Consider the following 22,916-nt stretch of genomic DNA (forward strand, 5'->3'; position numbering starts at 1 on the left):
TTCTAATTCAGTACCTTATTTACTGGACCAAATTGACTTTCATTTTATTTCCTTGATCTGTAGTCATTAATATTTTCTTTACAATCAATTGACCTTCTGTATGAATACAGAAATTATAACGATCCTATTTTGACTTGATTCATATGCTTACAGTTACCTATGTACAACAACAACAATAATAATAATAATAATAATTTATTAGATATTTATGCCGCCCCTCTCCAAAAACTCGGAGCGGCTACATAACAACAGTTATGTGGTCTGTTAGCAATTGAAATTATGATGCATTTAGTAGATCAATTGTCTTTCTAAATAAATATTTAGAGAAAATAATATGGATGATAGTGAAATGGATATACAATACTGTATTTCTGGAACAGTCAATGATACTCTGGGGAACAGTTCTAATAAATGCATTTGAACCAACAGGATATCCTTTAAAAGCAATAACAATTAGTATACTCATTTGATATAGGGAAAATCATTTTGGGATATTAATAGCCACCTGCAGCCACTACGTTGATCCAGCATTTCCCCCCTAATTTTAGTTTATGAGAAAGGTAGGAATTCTACATTATATATTGCCTTTCTTGAAAATCAAGTATAAAATATGGGGAAAATATTTTCTATAACACATTCCTGTTCTTATAGTGTAAATATATGTGTCTGGGCATTTCAGTCCTTACCCCCACTTTGTCAATCAAAGTGGACATAAAATAAAACTTTAAAAAATGAATTCAAAATTTACATGAAGCCTAATTTATAAAATATGTGCAGACCACAAGATGATAATATTTTGTTATAATTAGTAACTTAGGATAAATAAAACTTTTAAATTATATATCAGCTCTCCCAAAAGAGAAAATTACTGTATTTTTCTGAGTATAAGACACATCTTTTTCCTCCCTAAAAGAGGCTGAAAATTCAGGTGTGTCTTACACTCTGAATGTAGCTTTTTTCAAAGCTTTTACCCAGCTCTATCTAGGTGCTAACACTCTTCCCAGCTCTTACCTTGCAGGTTCTTTTGTTACTCTTTGCAAATAATGTTTTCCAAGCCCTAAGTCTTTGCAGGGTTTTTTCCATCATGCTAACTTGCTCCAAATGTTTCTTTCTAGCCCTAACCAGGTCTAACGATGTTCCCAGCTCTTACTGCTTGCAAGCTCTTTCATTGTTACTCTGTCAAGAATGTTTTCCAAACCTCATGTTTGTAGCTCATTGCTCTACTTGCTCCAAATGTTTCTTTCCAGCCCTTACCAGGTGCTAATGATTTCCCCAGTTCTTACTGGCTTGCAAGCTCTTTCATTGTTACTCTCTCTGAATAAGGTTTTTTAAAAAACAACAACAACAACAACCCTAACCAGGGATAAAATAATGTGCTGAAGCTGACCTGACTAAGGAAGTTGAATATCTGCTAAGCAGATTATTTACCCTATTTTCCTCCTATAATAACTAAGGTGCGTCTGGTAAATCTTGAACTCGCACACAGAGCCATACATGTGCAGAAAAATCAGAGCAAGGATAATGCTGCTCACAGAGATGGGGGTGTGTGTGTGTGTAACATTTATTTATTATTTATTTATTTATTTATTGGACTTATATGCCGCCCCTCTCCATGTTGCAATAACAATAATAAGAGCACTTAGACTTAATATACTTCTTCATAATGTTTTATAGTAGGGATCTCCAACCTTTTGGACCTCAGGAACCCCCAAATTTATAATTTTAAATCCCACAGACCACTGGGATGGGGACACTCAGCCGCCTTTCAGGTTTACCTGCCTGCTTCTGTGAGGTTTCCAGGTAAGAGGCCTAAGAGAAAGTGCCTGGTTCAGGCACAGAGCCTGGAAACCTCTTTTGTGTTCCTTCTCTCAAGAAGCTTGGTCAATCTAAGTAAAGGAAAATGAAGACAGTCAGACTGACTGGCCCATGGTGGGGCTGGAAATCTCTGCCATAGGGAGTGGCATGTGCAATGTGCAACTTTGCAGGTGGTGCAACATGCAAAAAGGAGTGCAACTTCACTGGCTGGGATAAGGAAATGGTGCTGTTGCAATAGAGGTGTGGGCCAAAGTGGCGTTAGTCATGGCTGGAAGGTGTGAGAGCAAAGCATTACTTGCATTTGTGTGGCAGCAGCATTCTGCCTTCACTGTGGTATATTTCCGCGAGCACTAAGGCAGCCCTTGTCTCCTGCCTTTTGGAGCATGGCATGGTAAACTGCATCCAGGAAACAATATAGCAGAGAAAAGCAGCTGGATTGAATCCTAGCTTTGCTGTCCATTACGGATGCTATATCTCCCCACCCCCTTGCAAATTTTCATTTTTCAAGGAGCCTGGCTGAAGTTTCCCGCACCACTTCAGTCTTTGCAGGGAGCCAATCTAGCATCCGGGCTGGCTATTCTTGGCCACATTTGAGATTTCTAGCTACAATGGACAGTAACACTATGGTTGACCTCAGTGCTTTTCTCCACTAACAGGCGGCCAAGCTAACTGCCTGAAGGACCCCATGAGCAGCACGGGAACTTTGGCCAGGCTCATTGAGAGAAATGCAAAGATTTCTCTGTGGACCGCCAAAATTTTCTCACGGACCATCAGTGGACCACCGTGGAGCACTGTTGGTGACCACTGCTTTACAGCACTCTTTGAGCAGTTTACATTGTTAGCATTCTGGGTCCTCAGAAGGGTGGAAAGCTAACTCAACCTTGATCTGAACAGGATTGAACTACTGGCTCTGGCAGAGTTAGCCTGCCAAACTGTTTTCTAACCACTATGCCATCTGAAATAGCCTAAATTCTAAATTAAAATCCTCTGCCTCTTTCCCCTGACTTCCTAGTTTTTTTGAAATAATTATATTTATTTGGTTAATAGAGAGATAGTATACCCAATGCACATTTTGCAAATCAAATATTTGAATCAGTCGTATTCATGCCTGGACTGTGATAACATTTATGTATTTCTTCTACATTTCCTCCTTTAGTAGTTTATATATGTAGTATATATCTTCCCCCTCAGACAAATATATATGACAACATCCTAGAAAAAATGTTCTCTGGTCATCTTTCACTTTTCTTCCCTACCTCCACTACATAAGCTTATGAAATAAAACAGCTCTACTGTGTCAGCAAAATATTACTGCACATTGTTTATCATACTTTCCTGTCAAAAGGGTGGAGAATTCAGGAGCTGTCTGAATCCTTCCTAAAGTTTTTTTAAATTTTTTTTTAAAGGTTTTGTGTGTATAAAACAACTGTGTACTTTCTAGTATCCTAGTGAACTACCATCATCTTTTTACATTCCAATAATCCTGGAAACACAATTTGAGTTCTCATCAACTGATAAGTATAATTATTTCAGAAGGTAGACTGGAAAAATGATTATTTTGGAACTAAGCCAATATGTTAAAGTTGTTGCAATGATTCACTGTAGTAATATGTTTAACTTTTGTTTGAGACCAGCAGTTGATATAAAGTGGTTCTACAATGAATAGGCTCTTTGGAAATGTCAAATATTGTTTTTCCATGATTGAAAGTGGGAGTTGTTAACTACTTTCGTAGCATAGTCATATTCCATGCCTGGAAACTTCAGTCTCCAGGAGAACATAGTCATGACATTTTTGATGTGATTAGATCAACCACAGATGTGGCAACTATTTGAATATACAAAGTTATGTGACTAAAGTATTTTTCCTTCAATACAGAGTACTCTACATCAGAGTTTTTCAACCAGTGTGTCGCGAGACATGGTCAGGTGTGCCGCGAAGCTCAGAGAGAGAAAGCAAGAGAGAGAAAGAGCGAGCGAGCAAGAGAGAAAGAGAACAAAAGAGAAAGAAAGAAAGCAAGAGAGAGAAAGAGAACAAGAAAAAGAAAGCAAGAGAGAAAGAAAGTGAGAGAGCAAGAAAAAGAAAGAAAGCAAGAGATAGAGAGAAAGAGAGGGAGGGAAGGAGAGAGAGAGAAAGACATAGAGAGAGGTAGGGAGGGAGAAAGAGAGTAAAAAAGAGAGGAAGGAAGGAAGAGAAAGAAAGGGATGGAGAGAGAGAGAAAGAAAGATGAAGGGAGAGAAAGAGGGAGGGAGAGAGAAATAGAGCGAAAGGGAGGAAGAGAGAGAGAGAGAATTTTTTGTCCAAACTTTTTTTAGCGCTCCCCCCCCGCCACTCAATGTGCCCCAGGGTTTCGTAAATGTAAAAAATGTACTGTGGCTCAAGAAAGGTTGAAAATCACTGCTCTACATGATAGGCTGTTGTTTCAATTAAAAAGTGTTAAAAGTAACAACTTTGTAAAATGGATGAAGTATTAAAGGAGCTATGTGCTCTAGAAGGCATTCCTGATTCTGCGTGTGTAAGGGAACAAGTGTTTCTGCATGTGTGTTCAATTTTCTTGTGTCAGCTGAAGAGTAGTTTGTGCATACACATATATTTGTAAGTAGCAAAATACAACCTTTGTTAGGACCACCCACTTAGCTTCAGGAGACCAGTTTGCTTGAAGAAGTGCCTCCTACCCTTGAGAGTCCTTTTTTATACCCCCAGTTTACAATTGCTAGGTTGCGATAGAGGAAACTTCTAATTACAAACGATGAGGGATGAAGAGCATTCTGACCTTGATATATTTTCATAGACCTACATTCTTCATATATTGAATATATATTCTTATTTCTTCATTTTTCCACAATATGCTTGAAAAAATAACCACTCTTCTTTGTATAAGTCAGTGCTTTCCAAATTGTTGCTGTCAGTAGATATTGAATTTGAAATTCTGTAGTATCCAACTGATGATACTCATCCATCGTGTTTGAAGAGAACCTTGACATCTAATGGTTGTGGGCTGTTCACTATGTGTCCAAGGCCTATACGGGCATGAAATGTTCTGCCACATGTTGGGTAGACGTGTGGGCACCATTGTCGCAGCATTTGCAGCTCTGGCTCTGCGGAGTGCTCGCTTCTCTTCTGCTATGAATGTTCTTCTGGCCTCAGATGCCTGGCAGCCTTGGTCAACTCCCCCCGGAGATTAGAACTGCCCCCAACCTCCTTGTCTTTCGTAAGCTACTCAAGATCCACCTATGCCGCCAGGCATGGGGGAACTGAGACACCTTCCCCTGGCTTTTATATTTTATGTTTGGTGTGTATGTGTTGTTTGGTTTTAAATGATAGGGTTTTATGTGTCTTTTTCTCTTTTAATATTAGATTTGTTTCACTGTAACATTGGTTTATTATTGTTGTGAGCCGCCCCAAGTCTTCGGAGAGGGGCGGCATACAAATCTAATAAATTATGATTATTATGATTATGATTATGTTGGTCGATCTTGTGCTTTTCTCAGGAGATGGTGTTAATATCAAGGGACTTGAAGGATGCTTTCAATGTGTCTTTATATCACTTCCTCCGTCCCCCATGCGATCGCTTTCCTTTAGACAGCTCATCAGAGAGGAGCTGTTTAGGGATGCAATGATCTGGCATCCTAGTAAAATGGCCTGCCCAGCGTGTCTGGGCTTTCATCAGCAGGGTGGGAATTGATGGCAGGTCTGGTCTGGAGAGGACCTCAGTGTCAGGCACCTTATCCTGCACCAGATACTCAGAATTCTACAGAGAATTCTACAGAGGCAGGTCATGTGGAAATGGTTCAATTGGCTAGCATTTCTCCTGTATATAGTCCAAGCTTTGTAGCAAAGCTTATTTCACTTTGGTTACATACATTGATCATTAGTCTGCCAAATGCAGAGCTTGCCGTGGTGATTTTGCAGTTGATCTCAATGTCAGTTGTCACTAAACGGGACAGGGTGCTGCCAAGATATGTAAATTGGTCCACTGCTTGCAGCTTTTGTCCCTTTACTGTGATAGTGGACTCTTGGTATTTGGCTTTCATAGCTGGGTGATGCATCACTTTGGTCTTCTTTATGTTGATAAGGAGACCAAAGTTGTCGCATTATCCACACTGGTTTGCATTTCCGGCTCTGATGCAGCATTGGGGACACAGTCATCAGCAAAGAGGAGGTCATGTAGCACGGTCTCCTTTATTTTGGAGACAGCCTGGAGTCTTCACGGTTTGAACAGTTTCCCATCTGTCCTGTATCTCAGGCTAACTCCCATTATGCATAACATTTTTACTGTTCAGTTCCTACCTGCAGTTCTCATTGTGTCTTTAAAATTTAGGCAGCTGAGTTTAGTGTGGAACTAATTAAAACAATCAGTACTTGAGTCTACTTTTGCAAAGTGGCCTTTTTACGGCTTCCCCCAGTCTTACAGTACAAATCACCATTACTTCAGACAAAGTGAGCGGCATTTATTTATGAAGGACAAGTCTTTCTATAGGGTACAGAAACAAAGGATACATCCTTCGATATATATCACGTGTGAACAGTGAAGGGCTACCAAATGTTTTACTACCACACTGTGGGTGTGGCTTATGTAGGATGCCCTGCATTTTCTTTCAACATCTTTCAGTGCAAATTGGGTGCTCTGGGGTGGAGCTCCATTTTTGCTACCCCACTGCATCTCCCCCATCCCCCCCATCTGGGCAGCAGCCTACTCTTGCATGTGACAATAAAGCAACTGGATGTTAGAAGCAGACAACAGAAAACATTGATCCAAGGAAACATTCCACAGATGGCAAATGTATGGGTTACATCACCTCCTTCTCCCAGTTGAGTTTATAACTTTTTACTTGCAAGTGTTTCAATTTTGTCTAAAATATAACCCCTATTGTTTATTTCATGATTTTATGTAGTTTTTGCAAGTAAAAAAGAAATATCTTTGCATAAAAAGAAAACTCAATTTCATCAACTTCAAAAGAAAGCATGGATATCATGCTAAAATGCTAATGTCATCTTTATTAATTTTTAATAATGCTTTAAGTTTTAATATGCTTTAATAAAGGATTTATTAATAATGAAGTATAACATTCTATGTAACAATGATACCTTGCAAACATTATTAAGAAAATGATCAAACATAGTATCATGGAGGGAGATATAATGTACTATAAAAGTTTCCTGAAGAATTCTTAAAAGTTTTTAAAATATATTTTTCATAAGTATGACTAATATATTAGAACTATTTTAAATTAATATTTTATATTTATGTTTGCAGGGAGAATGCTGGAGATAAAACCATGAAGAAGTAGTGGAAAGAATAATAATGTTTTTCCGAAATCGGTTTCTGTTTCTGTTGGCGTTAGCTGCCTTATTAGCCTTTTTGAGCCTTAGCCTCCAATTCTGTAAGTATAATTTTATATCACAGCTAAGATTTGTAAATACCATGTTCTTTTTATTGAATTTTAATGTAAATGTAGGAGGTAAAATCAAAATGTCAGAATGATTGTGGGTGCAACATGAGGACTCATTTACTGCTTTATAAAAATGACACAATTTTGAACGTATTTCAAACAAACTGATATTAATTATGACTCTGCAGGATGAAAATTATTGATCTATTTAATGTGTAATGACAAATGAGCAAAGATAATTCTTACTTTATGTAAAATATTTAGATTATTTCATATGTATAGATTTGAAAAACAATTGTTACCGTTAACCGTTATTTTTCCCATATTAGAATGTTCGAATAATTATAACATGAGCATCAGGCTAATTCTCAAGTATATGAATATGATTTTAAAAAAGGAAAGAGATTAAGCATAATTAGATTTGAAGGGTTCTGTTACCAAATCCAATCGTAAGAAATATTCTTTTAATCTTGATATACAGTTGATTTCTTTGTCTAATCTACCCCTTGAGACTGACATTGTTTTATGCTTTACATATTTCTTTTCTCTCACTAATGTGAATGGGTTTGTATAGATAGGCGTGTGTATCTTCAATATTTACACATAACATAGAAACATAGAAGACTGACGGCAGAAAAAGACCTCATGGTCCATCTAGTCTGCCATCTATAACTTAATTCTTTTTTCATTGTTTGAGCTTAAGCAGTGTTTTTCTCCTCAGTGCTTTGGTAACAGGTATCTCAATGCCATCCTCTTTTCATTCCACAGACTGTCACCACATCATAGTTAACAATGGAAGACCATTACATATGAATAGCCTTAATCCATAGCCACTCAATTTTGAGAGAACCTATAGCCAAAATCTGTTCTTCACTTAGCTCTATACAGCTTCAGGCACTGGGAAAACATCTTGATGGCAACTCTTGGATGGTGTGAGGCACAAACATATGCCTATCATCAGCACACTAATGATCCTTGACCCCATGCTGATAGATTATGTCAGACCATGCTGATAGATGATGTCACTGATGCTTTCATGTAGCTCTTAAACAGAAGTGCAAAGACAAAAAACTATCTTGAAAACTATCCATACATTCATAGGAAACAACTCTTGGCCAGGTGACAGAAAGAGGAAGTGGTAACCCAAAGTGAATAGATAGTGAGGAGAGTCTTATTACCATGAATAAATTTAAGGGTTCAGAAATAGATCAGTTATGTCTGAAGACCTTGAATAACTTACTAGATACTATTGTGGAGTGCTTTGATAAACTATATACAGTGTTCCCTCGATTTTCACGGGTTCGAACTTCGCGAATAGCCTATACCACGGTTTTAAAAAAAATATTAATTAAAAAACACTTCATAGGTTTTTTCTATACCACGTTTTTTCCTGCCCGATGATGTCATACATCAACAAACTAATAATTTTTGCAGATAAATAAAAAAATAATAATTATTGTTAATAAATAATTATGTTTATAAATATCAGGATCACTAAGTGTCTTATTCAATGGTGAGTACCAGTAATGGTGAGTAAATGGTTGTTAAGGGAATGGGAAGTGGTAATTTAGAGGTTTAAAGTGTTAAGGGAAGGCTTGTGATACTGTCCATAGCCAAAAATGGTGTATTTACTTCCGCATCTCTACTTCGCGGAAATTAGACTTTCGCGGGCGGTCTCGGAACGCATCCCCCGCGGAAACCGAGGGAACACTGTAGTACCAAATGATTAGTGTAGGGTGCATGTTCCTATCTTCAAAAAAGGACCTGGATAAAAAGTCCTTTGCAAACTTCTGGTAAGGTCTATGAAGGGGGTGGTTTGTGAGCATTTAGAAAAGGCTGCATTGTTTGGCAAAAGCCAGCATGAATTTATCAAGTTATACAAAAGAATTGGGTCTCCTTTTATTTTGATAAAGTGCTGTTCAATGAGTCATATAAAAGTGTGTTGTGAAGATGGTAAAATGTGAGTTGTATACATGTAACTATTATAAACATATGCACCTAATTTTACTATTGTACCCAACAAATATACTTCAGTGGCTTGTATTTACCTGAATTAAAATGTCAAGTGGCATATAGCAGAGCTCTGTTCAAGGCAAGAGGAAAGTAATGTTTCAGAATAACTAGCAATAACTTTTATTCATAGAAAAAGAATACTCTTACAACATGGGATATTTTGGGGGATGTGAATCTATGAATTAGTTCAGCAGATACTTACCTACTAAAAATTAGAAGTCTTATGTTTAGATGTCCATTACCTATTAATTTTAAGAAGCTCATGTTAGATCCTTGAAAACATAAGAATTATGCACAAAATAAGTATATACATTCAGGTATCTTTACTTCTGACTTCTGTGTGTCTGTATGTATGAGAGAGAGAGAGAGATAAGGGGAGAGGGATAGAATGGTTGAAACTTGATTGTTTTAATGTCTGGGCTGATATTTTTTGTCCACAAAGAAGGGAATTATTTAGCTTTTGAATAAATGTTTAGATTTCTTCATGTATATGCATTCCTCATAATATAAAGCATCTGTTCAGGACAAAATGAGACTTATAAATGTTGTATAAGAAAGGAGCTTTTGTCATTATATAAATGAAAGGTTATATAATATTCTAGGTTTAGGAGCTGTTATGATCTAGGTGGTGTTGTGGTTGGCTCTGGGCCAGCTCCTGCCCCAAGGACGATGGGGCTGGATGTGGGTGAATCCTCCCAGTGTCAGAGGCCTGTTTTACTGCCAATTGCTTTGGACAGCAAAGCAGCGTGGGAAGCGGGGAGTGACTGTGAAATGGGACCCTCAGAGGGGGTCATGGCAGGCAACCCATTAGGAAGCAATTCATCCTCCTCCTTATCTTCGCTGGACTCAGTTGAAGAAGCACTCATTGACATACACAGGCGAAGGGCAATGAATAGAAAAGAGCAGCTATGTAGGTATTACAAGAGATAAGAAAGTTCACCTGTGGTTGGGTGTGGTTCAACTAATTAGGGCTGCTGTTAAATGGGCAGGGTGCTGGCCTCTCAGTGTGGAAGATTATTTGGAGAAAGAGGAAGTGGCTTTCGTCTCTAGGACTCTCTTTGCATCAATCCCAGGACTTGGACATTAAACCACAGTTAATTGTGTGAGTTGCAACGGTTGAAGAAGGGTAGCTGTGACGTTTTCACAGCTGCTTGCTAATTGTTTTGTGTTTGTTTATTGTTTTTCACTGTCTTCAAGTCTGTGGTTTTGAACCTGCAAAAAGGGAGTTTTGCTTTTCTTTTATTTTCAATAAATCTTTGTTCTTGACTTTTCAACTGTGTGTGTTTGAATTCATACCTTTGCACCTAATTGGAGCTCGTGCCGTTGAGCCCGGCAGAACAGGTGGCATGTATGATGATCTTCATAAAGGAAAAAATAAATCTGAAGAAACAGTATTGGTACTGAAACAGACACCATAACAGTTACTATAATTATTCATTTACATTTTCTGAAAACTTTGATAGCATTGGGGTACTTTGATTATATAGAGAAAATTAAAGAGGACAAATTACAAAACTAATAATACATGAAGGAAAAGTGAATAAATCTGAACCAATCTAGAAGGTTGTGATTTGATAGAAATTCAATGTTCAAAGATAAAGATGAGAATTTTAAAGGGCACAAAAGCAGTTTATCAAATATATCAGATATAGAGGAAGTAAAGATTTTCAAGTCTAGAAAGTTACATTATAGATAGATATTAATAGTGTTGTTGTAAGCTAGATTTAGCTGTTTCCTTTTCTTTAGCTTACTATTTCATATTTCTTTTTGTGCTCTACATAACATTTCTTATTCTGAAAGGAGTGTGGAGTGTATGTGTATACAGTGTATGCTTATTCTTTTGATGGTACACAGTGACAAGCACTTCTCCTGAGGGAGAAATATTACCCTAAGACAACAGATGACAAGTTTACAGGTATTGTTTATTTGGAAATACTGCCAAATATGTTATAGTTGAAGGCCTTTAAAAGTCAAACCTTAATGCTGTTTACCTTAGGCCATTTTAGACACCTCTGTTCTCAGACGAAAATCAATATTATGGACTTACAGTTATACTCATAAATGAAACACAGCTGTGGTCCAATAGGTAATAATTCACTCTTAGAAGCCAGTGGTTTGGAGGGTTTTAAATCCAGTTTAATCAAGAACTAGTACTCTTTTCTTGCACCAGGGTAAACAGTAAAATAATATTAGTTCTCAAAGTACAAAATATCACAATTTACCAATATTGTTGCAGAAGATTCATCACTTTAAAGCTTTTCAAATATTTAATGAAAGTCTTAGACTTAGAGCTGTATAATTATTTTTCAATCTTACCAGTTCAGTTTCATTGATACATACATAAAGTCATTGAAAAGGACAATTATAAATATGAAAACCTTCTGATTGTTAACTACTGTCATTGTACAATGTACAGTCAATGTAGACTCCTGGATAGATGCTGTAGAAGTAATTAAAAGTAAATGGTGGGATGTGATTTGGAGCTTTTTTGTTAGTTTTCTTGTTACTACATGTTGAGGATTGAGATTCCTGCTTCTGAATTTTTATATTTTGATGAATAGATTTAATATGAAATTTAACAACAATATGTGACTTTAATCTTAGGGTGTGAGGGGAACCTCTGCCGCATAAATCCCAGCGGTCCCACAGAGTTGGCCTTCTCCAGGTCCCATAGAGTTGGCCTTCTCCAGGTCCCGTCAACCAGACAATGTTGTTTGGTGGGGTCTAGGGGAAGAGCCTTCTCTGTGGCGGCCCCAGCCCTATGGAATCAGCTCCCTCCAGACATTTGTACTGCCCCCACCCTCCTCACCTTCCGCAAAAGCATTAAGACCCATCTATGTCGCCAGGCGTGGGGCAACTAGTATATGTCTCCCCCTCTGTTCTGACCATTAATGTTATGTGTGGGTATGATTGAGTAAATTGACTGTTTTTTAAATTAATGGCTTTTTAGCTATATTTTCAACTATTAGATTTGTATACTTATTGTTTGCATTGTATGTTGTGAGCTGCCCAAGGTCATACAAGTCTAATTAATAATAATAATAATAATAATAATAATAATAATAATAATAATAATAATAACAACAGCAACAAGAACTCTTGATTGTTAACACCTCAAGAAAGACATTTTGAAATAAGCAATAGGTTTCCTAGTTTTTTTTTTACTATAAAAAAGTTCTGTGAAATTTGAATGCAGATGTTAGAATGCATAAATCTACCATATGTTTGCCTCCCTCTGGGTTATATTTCCAAAGTTTTTTCTCACTCCATATCATTGTTGTTGCATAATTAATCTTTTTCCTTATCTCTTCTGTTGCACTTAGCCTATTCTTTCTATGGGATATTTTCTTCTTCATAGGACAATGCTAGTAATAGAAATTTGATTCCAAATTTTATTAAACAGGGAAAACATTATCCTTATAAGGATATGATAAATGAAGAAGGGGGATTGAAATCGAGGCAAAAAATAATAGAACAAGTATAGAATTGGAATGGTGGTCCTATTTACAAATCCAATCATGTTACTTGAAAGATGTGAAAGAGTGGGGCATTAATAGGAAGTTAATGCCAATAGATAAGATCTTTCTGGGGACAAATGATAAATTGGTAAAGAAAATTTATATGTTTTTTATTGGATTGTAAGATGGAAGAAGAACAGTTTAAGGAAACAATGGTGGCATGGGCGAAAATTTTTGGTTACAATATACAACTGAAAAAATGGCAAGAATTATGGGAAAGAAATAGGAAAATAACATTAGCAATACCATACAAAGAGAGTTTATATAAAATGTTCTATAAGTGGCACCTTCCACCAGCAAGACTGGCAAAACTGTTAAGAAATTTATCATCAAAATGTTGGAAATACAATCAAGAACCAGGCAGATATGTGGTGGTCATGTAAAAAAGCAAAAGAAATATTGGTGAAAAAATCAACTCTGTCTGGTATAGTTAACTGGACAGAAAATGGAATTTAAACCAGAATTATTTGTATTGGGAATTATAAATGTAGCTGTTATAATATGTAATAATACATATTATAACAGCAGCAACAATGTTTTCCCCCCAAAATTGGAAAAACAGAGAGAGCCCCCTAGAACAGTGATGGCACGTGGGCTGTTGCCCTAGCTCAGCTCCAACATGCATGTGTGTGCTGGCCAGTTCATTTTTGGCTTGTAAAGAGACTCTGGGAGGGTCTTTTTTGGCTTCCAAAGAGCCTCTGGGAGGATGGGGGAGGATGTTTTTACCCTCCCCCGGTTCCAGGGAAGCCTTTGGAGCCTGAGAAGGGGGAAACACAAGTCTACTGGGCCCACCAGAAGTTAGTTTCTGGACTCCAGGGGAGCTCTGGCAGTTGGGGGAAGCCTTCCCAAGGCATTGAATTATAGGTGTAGGCACTCGTGCATGTGCGATACTGCACACACATGCTCTTTCGGCACCTGATGGGAAAATGGTTCGCCATCATTGCCCTAGAATATGAAGTGATTAAGAAAATTCTGATTTGCACTGAAATGAATAGATTGACTTTAAAAATAAAGGCGAAACTGAATATTATGAGATATGGAAAAAAATTATCAGTAGTTGGAACAGAAAGGAAGGATCTAAAAGAAGAAGTAATTAGGATTTATAGAATGGAGAATTAAATGTATGTTATTACAACATAATGAAATTGGATAAGACATATCTAAAATTAATATGGACAGAATTATGGCATCTTTACACATGTAATTACTGAATAGACCAAATGTATATAAGCAGTAAGGTATATATGATACTTATTTTATAATTTGGAATGTATGGCAAAGATAAATGCCAAGTCGGTTACACCGTGTTCAATGTTTTAATGTATATTTAATTAAAAAAACTTTTTAAAAAAAGAAATCTGACATATACTTAAAGAACCACTCAGTAACAATTTAGATAATTTTTAAAATATTGTCCCGTTAGAAACAGTGCTACTTTTCTAAATGTCCAAGTTTTAGTTTTATCAGTTTTATGTAAAGAATATGAACAATGATTCAGTGAGCTGAGTAATCAATAAAGGGAGTACTGTATAGCTTTTTTTAGCCCACTGTTCCCCAAATTTGTACCTTCCAAACATGAAAAGTTTGGGGAAAAGCTGGTTTATTCCAATCAAATACATATAATATATGATGCCAGATTGGGAAACAGCACAATATATTTGCACATAGTCCATTCCAGAAAATTTCCTATACTCTTTATCATGCTCAGTATAATAGAGCATGCCTCTCTGTCGCATTGCTCAATTTAAGCAAAAGTTGTAGTCCAGAATTAAAGCAAAGCAGTACACTTTTTTCTCTGTTTACACATAAGGATAAATAATCTTGAAAAATATTTTAGCATCACTTTTTCTAAATAACTGCGGATGAATGGAAGAGTTAAAATTTCTTTTTCCATTCTTGGCAGAATGGAATAGTATATCTATTTTATGTTTAAAGCCAATGAAATTTTACTTGATTTGGATCAAGTTTGTACAAGTGCTTTTTAAATAGTTTGGTTGCACAACACTGAAAGAACCTACTGTGTTTAAGGCTTAACATTCAGAACAAAATATATTCCAAGTTTTAAAGTTGAAAGGAAAAAGGGAATGGATTTGCTTTCATGTCTGATTTTTTGTGGTAAATATTAATGATTTTTCTTCTATATCTTCCTTTTAGTTATTTTAGTATTAATTGTATTTGTTACTCTAATAACGGTGTTCTAACTTTAAAAAAAGAATCTTCTGAATGAATTAAAAAAAGATGAACAAATATAGTACAACTCAAGAGATTCTACCTTTATTTTATATTGTTTCTTTTATTTTTCAAAAGTGATTATGCTGAAAGCAGCAATTTACATATTGTATGCATAATGTGAGATGGAGCAAAATTAGAATAAATATAAAATCTGTGACAAATGCTGTTTTCAGAAGTAATAGTTTTAATATTCAAAAAGGAATATTTATTAGGCTAAACTAGCAGATGGGTATGTTTATTTTTTCTTGTCTCTGACTTCATGTTATGTTGTTTGTTTGTTTGCTTGATTGTTTATTTTATTTTATTATTCTATTCTATTCTATTTTATTTTTATGCCGCCCCTCTCCAGGGACTTGCCATGTATATTAAATATAATCCTGGAAAAAATCATTTATTTCAAAGGATTTTCTTTTGTAGGCAGAATAGAATTTAAACATATTTAGGGTAGCTGACATGGATTGTCACTGAAAACTATATTTTTTAAGAAAACATAATCCACTACAGGTATACATAAAATAGCAATGTTAGAGCTTAGACTATTTATTACTTATGCTTTTAATTAATACCTTGTGATTTTATTTTACTGGTTCCTTTATTAACAGAATTTTGTTTGGGTACTAGTTCTCTTACACTTTTTGTGCGTAACCCAAATCTGTTATAAAGATCAAAAGCATTGCATAATGAAAAGATAGAAATTGTTTTACTGATGAATATCACTCTATCAGCAAAATTATATTACAGTATTACATTACTTACCACCTACTAAGAAATCACTAATTAATGTGATGTAAAAATAGATTTTATACTACACGTCTAGTATAAGAAGTATAGAAGACTATTCTCTGTTCCATCTTTATTCCATACTTTGCATTTTGAATGTTGAATTATGCAAATAAATAATTTAGCATTGACTAATTATCATCAATTAATGTTGGTTATTTATATTTTAGTACACTTGATTCCTGTTAAGCCAATTAAAGACAATGTTCTGCATTCCAAGAATCGAAAGAGAATAATGCCTAATCCACTAACAGAGCCACCTGCTATCGATCCTATTTATGAAGCTCAGTTTTATTGTAATGTTCCCAGCATCTCTGAACGCAGTATGGAAGGTAACTACACAATTTTGTTGCTGACTGCTCTTTGATTTTTATTTGCTTAATTCTGTTGCAGGTTCTGAAACCTTGCTAATAGAATGCTCTCAAATTCCAAACAGAAAGCAGGATTTAACATAAAAGTAAAGGCAACCCTCAGACATTACCTACTAGCTTAAGCTTAACTGCTCAAATATAATTTTCTCCCTCCCCCACAGGACTGGTCTAGTCATGCCTTGCATTTAAAATCTACTTAGAAGCTGCAAGTAAAATGAATGTTTTTTTATAGAAAATCATGTAGCTTCTGAATCTGAGCTGCAAGAATTAGAAAATAGATTTTTTTTAAATAGCCCAATTAGCACTATTATTTATAGGTAGTACAGTGGTAATCTCTGTTAGATCTGTACCTAGTACAGAGGTTTAATGCAGCATGGGAAATAGCTTCTTCGATTACCTATTTGATTATTCCAAAACCTTTCCATTGTAGTTCCTTATGTTCAAATCAGTGTTCTTTCTCCTAAATCAGTTAAAATATCTGGTCCAGCCAAAAAGTAAAATGGGTATAGCTTTTGTTGTCCCATCATCACTACAAATTGCTTCTGTTCTGGCTTATAGCCAAAAGATCTTAGTATCACCAGGCAACCAATCAATAGCTCTGTCCATTGGCTTGTCAGAATTTACCCCCTCCTCCTTTCACCCATCCCCCTCTCTTTTCCGGGGCAGCAGCTGCTGGTGCAAAATAAAGAAGATGGTAGGGGAAAGAAGCTTTTTATCCAGAGCAATGACCTGCATCAGCCCAAAATATTGACACCCTGAAGCACAGCTGAGACAGAGAGAATATAAGTAGGGCTTGCATGAAATGCATGCTATTTCAATATGCATTACCCTTATTAGCTGCTTTTCATATAATCAAAGTTGATGAAGCTGACAGGCATCTTGGAGTCATTGTGCTTGAAACCACAGATAAAAAGGTTCTCTTTGTCCTCCTTCACTATACACAGTACCACCACAAATACTTTAAAAAAAATATTTATTGCTTTTAAAATAATGACAGAAGAAAGCAAAAGAAACAAAACACAAGAACTCAAGCATTATTTTTTAAAAAAGCCAACCACCATAACAGGTGTTTAAAGAAATAAGTGAAAATAAATGCAACAGAAAAAAATAATAGCATAAATATACTGTTAGAACAATAAGCAGTTCCATTTTTATATAATCATCTAATACAATGCGTGGCCAGTGGCTTACCCCTGGCCTGGATTTGCCGCAGGGCCAGGGAGACACGGTCCTCGGCGTAGCCGCCATCTTGTCGGCCGGGATCTCGTGAGATTTCGTGAGATCCCAGCCATCTTTAGGCATTGGCCCAGGCCGATGACGTCGTCGGGGGGGCGGAGCCTGCCAGCCCTATAAAAAGAGCTGTGCAGGCTTGGGGCCTCCTTTTCGCCCCGACGACGAGCAGGCGAACATAATAATACAATATATAATCATTATTCTCATATATACTATAACTCATATATAAATAAAACTTGTCTTCTCAGCACAAATACTTGTCAGCTGCTATTTGGGATCATCTTGGATACCTCACCATTTTAGGAGGAGAACCTGGTTTGAAGTAACTTTCTTGTACTCAGGGCTGAATGGCCCTTGTCACAGCTTGTTGGCTGCCTTAGAAGGAAAAATGCTATGTAAAACTGAGCAATAGATTGGGAAAAAGATGAAGGCAATATTATGGGGACTTGGCAGCAAAATAAGGATGCAGTTCGTGTTCATGTAATGGCTAAAGAAGAGTAAAAAAAAGGTCCCAAATCCCACTGACCTATGTTTGAGAGAATTATATCCAGTAAGTGAGTATAAGACTGCAGCGGTTATTTCTCTATCATAATGTCAAACCTACTCAGAAGAGTTTATTTGGGGAGTTCTTGATCTAGCCAAATACCTACTGAGTCACTTCATCTCTCCTGTGTGCAATATGTGTCTCACACAAAGAGTTTTATAATCCACCTTTAGAAACCTTTTGTGGAAAATGATCTCAACTGTTCAGTGCCAATGTTGTATGTTTCACTAAAGGTGTAAATGTATTATAAATACTCGGGATTCAGTTGGAAGGCATCCCCGTTACGAGTCTATTCTCGCTCTTTTTCTTATAGGTCATGGACCTCACTATTTTAAACTGATATCGGTTCATGTACTAATTCGCCATGGAGACCGATATCCTCTGTATGCCATTCCCAGAACAAAACGGCCAGACATTGACTGTACATTAATGCCTAACAGGTAACATTTCTGTATTATACCAATGCTTTGTATATTTTATTTCTGCACAAATGATATTAGTGCCCAATTCAAAATTCATAATCATTTTCAATAGATTGTCATCAGTTTAAGCACAGATCTACAAACTTTTTCTAAAAGGATTGTTTCATGCTTTACTTCTGTAGTGTTGCATATTCATTTACACAATATTGCTACCCCCCTGACTGATTTGTTTAACCAATCCCTGTTAACAGGAGATGTTCCTGAGGATTGGAGAATGGCCAGTGTTGTGCCTATCCACAAGAAGGGCAGTAGAGAAGAAGCTGGTAACTACAGGCCAGTTAGCATGACATCAATTATAGTTAAAATGATGGAGACTCTACTCAAAAAGAGGATAAATCAGTACCTAAAAAACAATAACTTATTGGACCCAAATCAGCATGGCTTTACTGAAGGCAAATCATGTCAGACTAATCTCATTGATTTCTTTGACTATGTCACAAAGGTGTTGGATCAAGGTGGTGCCGTGGATATTGCCTATCTGGACTTCAGCAAAGCCTTTGATACGGTTCCACATAAAGAGCTGATAGATAAATTAGTGAAGATTGGACTTAATCCCTGGATAGTTCAGTGGATTTCAAGCTGGCTGAAGCATAGACATCAGAGAGTTATTGTTAATGGCGAGTATTCTGAGCAGAGACAGGTTACAAGCGGTGTGCCACAAGGGTCTGTTCTGGGTCCTATTCTTTTTAATATGTTTGTGAGTGACATAGGGGAAGGTTTGGTAGGGAAGGTTTGCCTATTTGCCGATGACTCTAAAGTGTGCAATAGGGTTGATATTCCTGGAGGGGTCTGTAATATGGTAAATGATTTAGCTTTACTAGATAAATGGTCAAAGCAATGGAAACTGCAGTTTAATGTTTCCAAATGTAAAATAATGCACTTGGGGAAAAGGAATCCTCAATCTGAGTATTTCATTGGCAGTTCTGTGTTAAGTAAAAACTTCAGAAGAGAAGGATTTAGGGGTAGTGATTTCTGACAGTCTCAAAATGGGTGAGCAGTGTGGTCGGGCAGTAGGAAAAGCAAGTAGGATGCTTGGCTGCATAGCTAGAGGTATAACAAGCAGGAAGAGGGAGATTGTGATCCCCTTATATAGAGAGCTGGTGAGACCACATTTGGAATACTGTGTTCAGTTCTGGAGACCTCACCTACAAAAAGATATTGACAAAATTGAACGGGTCCAAAGACAGGCTACAAGAATGGTGGAAGGTCATAAGGATAAAACGTATCAGGAAAGACTTAATGAACTCAATCTGTATAGTCTGGAGGACAGAAGGAAAAGGGGGGACATGATCGAAACATTTAAATATGTTAAAGGGTTAAATAAGGTTCAGGAGGGAAGTGTTTTTAATAGAAAAGTGAACACAAGAACAAGGGGACACAATCTGAAGTTAGTTGGGGGAAAGATCAAAAGCAACGTGAGGAAATATTATTTCACTGAAAGAGTAGTAGATCCTTGGAACAAAGTTCCAGCAGACATGGTTGGTAAATCCACAATAACTGAATTTAAACATGCCTGGGATAAACATATATCCATCCTAAGATGAAACACAGGAAATAGTATAAGGGCAGACTAGATGGACCATGAGGTCTTTTTCTGCCGTCAGTCTTCTATGTTTCTATGTTTCTATTGATAAGCTTATATTCTTATCCTCCTTTCTCTTTTTGTCATTAATCTCCTTTCTACCACTTACTCCAAAATAGGTAGAATTTTCAAGAGGTGACTCACAGCTATAGAAAATATTTTAATCCTTTACTGAAAGCACTGGAATTTCAGCTGATTGAAAAGCATAAAGATGCCTTTCTGCTCTTCCTCCAATCAGTGCTGAAAACATGTGTTGATGAGTGGGTGGATTTGTTAGTACTTAATCATATTATATTGGTTTTATATTCTAGTTATTTTATACTTAAGTGGAGATGATCTTACCACTCGGCTAACAATTTAAAGATGCAGTGCAAGAGGAAAAGAGAATAGTATCAATATTATCAATTTTAAGATTTTAGATTTTTATAAATGGTGAAAAGGGTGTTGCATTATCTCATTGAATATAAGAGAAGTTTGATGGAGGAATAATTGATAGAATAATAACACATTAAAAGGTAAAAAAATATTTAAGATTGTTTTAAGATGACAAAAGCCACTTACTCATTCTTTTACTCATTAATTCTACTAGGTTTTTTTTTCATTTTTAAGGTAGTATAATATGCCAATTCTGCAGAAAATATTCATTTCAATGGATGTTTTAATTTGAAGTTATAAAGAAGTTGGGTATTTCAGCAGAATAACAATTGCAAATAAACTAAGATTATTTCCAAACTAGAAGAATTCTGCAAGGAAGTGTGGGAAAAATTTCAAAGGCAAGAATATAAATATTCTTATCTAATACTATTATAATAACTTTAGAAACTATTATTTATGTCAAAGGAGGTAATACTGTTTGAAAGAAAGCCCAAATATTGCACCTGACATACAATTTTCCTACCTTGAATCTATAAATAATTATTCATAAATAGAATGCATTGAAGAATGCTGTTTTTAACTCTGAAACATGTAAATATTGTGTCTGTTTCTATTTCTTCTGTCTGAATCAATTCAAAAGCATGTCAAGTTTTGCATACAATTGTAAAGTAAAATCATTTATATCGCCTTATGATTCTTGACTAACTTTTCTTTTATGTACACTGAGGGCATATGAATCAATTCAGAAGCATGTCAAGGTTTTTATACAATTTTAAAGTAAAATCATTTATATCACCTTATGATTCTTGACTAACTTTTCTTTTATGTACATGAGAGCATATGCATCAAGACAAATTCCTTGTGTGTCCAATCACACTTGGCCAATAAAATTCTATTCTATTCCATTCTTCTTTAAGAGATAACCAGAACTTAGTAACCTTTTGTGGTAAATACATTTTCTCATATTGAATGCTACTGTGCTGAAGTGAGCTAGGCATAATAGATTTTTCTAGAATAGCCTTACTGGTGAATGGAAGTAAATTGAATTGGCTCTAGTAAGCAATTATATTTTGTAATAAGATAAGTGATGAATAAGTTGTTAATTGCACTGATTGGATTTTTAATGAACTTACTTTAGGGAATGAAATATTAATTGAACAGAGATAATTCAAAGCCATTTGAACATTTTATAGGACATGACAACCACAGTTCTAAAAATATATGTTATAATAGTACTAGAAAAAAGTCCAAAGTTGTCAAAGGCATTCTATGATAATATTAATTAAATCACTATTTTAATTCTTCTATACATTTGAAATGTAACAAAGCCAAAGCCAGCAAACCACATTGTAGAGATTTAAAGTAACTGTTATTTATACAAAATTCTTTTGTTCTGCGTAATTAGCTATGAAACAATGTTGACTTTATATCGCCGAATTTAGCTATTATCCCCATGCATTTGCTATTCTGACAATGCAGTTGTGTAAGATTACATGAGTGCTGTCCATAGTACCTATGGTTTATGAAACATTTAGTCATTCTAAAAGTAGTATGCAAAGTGAGTTTTAATATTCATAAATGATGGTGCTTTCTTTGTTAATTCGGGAACTTTTTTTCATACATACTTATATACAGTGATCCCCCGCTCGTTGCGAGGGTTCCGTTCCAGGACCCCCCGCAACGAGCGGGTTTTCGCGAAGTAGCGCTGCGGAAGTAAAAACACCATCTGCGCATGTGCAGATGGTGTTTTTACTCCCACAGCGCTAGCGAGGAACCGAAGATTGGGGGCGGCGCGGCTGTTTGCCGCCGGCATGGGGGGCTTCCTAGCAGCCCCCCAAACCCGGGTTGGAGGTCCGGGGGGTGCTGGCAAGCCCACCATGCCGGCGGCGACATTTTAAAATAGCCGCGCCGCCCCCAATCTTCGGCTCCTCCGCGCTGGCTCTCGGTGCTTTCGAGCTGAGTCCGGGAGCGAATTCGCTCCAGGACTCAGCTCAAAAGCGCCGATAGCCAGCGCTAGCGAACGGCTTGTCCACGCTGGCTATCGGCGCTTTCGAGCTGAGTCCGGGAGCGAATTCTCTTCCGGACTCAGCTCAAAAGCCCCAATAGCCAGCGCCAGCGAACGGCTTGTCCATGCTGGCTATCGGCGCTTTCGAGCTGAGTCCGGGAGCGAATTCGCTCCAGGACTCAGCTCAAAAGCGCCGATAGCCAGCGCCAGCGAACGGCTTGTCCACGCTGGCTATCGGCGCTTTCGAGCTGAGTCCGGGAGCGAATTTGCTCCAGGACTCAGCTCAAAAGCGCCGATAGCCAGCGCTAGCGAACGGCTTGTCCACGCTGTCTATCGGCGCTTTCGAGCTGAGTCCGGGAGCGAATTCTCTTCCGGACTCAGCTCAAAAGCGCCGATAGCCAGCGCTAGCGAACGGCTTGTCCACGCTGTCTATCGGCGCTTTCGAGCTGAGTCCGGGAGCGAATTCTCTTCCGGACTCAGCTCAAAAGCGCCGATAGCCAGCGCTAGCGAACGGCTTGTCCACGCTGTCTATCGGCGCTTTCGAGCTGAGTCCGGGAGCGAATTCGCTCCAGGAC

The 22,916-nt window shown here is 37.0% G+C and overlaps 1 protein-coding gene across 2 annotated transcripts in view; it reads left to right on the forward strand.

The window, feature by feature from the left end:
- Positions 1 to 22,916, forward strand: part of PXYLP1 (2-phosphoxylose phosphatase 1) — a 46,272-nt gene that overhangs the window by 10,888 nt on the left and 12,468 nt on the right. For both annotated transcript variants that reach the window (XM_070754075.1, XM_070754076.1), the window contains exons 2-4: positions 7,071 to 7,197; positions 15,920 to 16,081; positions 18,211 to 18,337. In XM_070754075.1, the coding sequence (XP_070610176.1) occupies positions 7,119 to 7,197; positions 15,920 to 16,081; positions 18,211 to 18,337 (368 nt within the window). In that variant the 5' untranslated portion in view covers positions 7,071 to 7,118. The remainder of the gene's footprint in view (positions 1 to 7,070; positions 7,198 to 15,919; positions 16,082 to 18,210; positions 18,338 to 22,916) is intronic.

This window comes from Erythrolamprus reginae, chromosome 5, assembly GCF_031021105.1.
Source record: "Erythrolamprus reginae isolate rEryReg1 chromosome 5, rEryReg1.hap1, whole genome shotgun sequence".
Classification (NCBI taxonomy): Eukaryota; Metazoa; Chordata; class Lepidosauria; order Squamata; family Dipsadidae; genus Erythrolamprus; species Erythrolamprus reginae.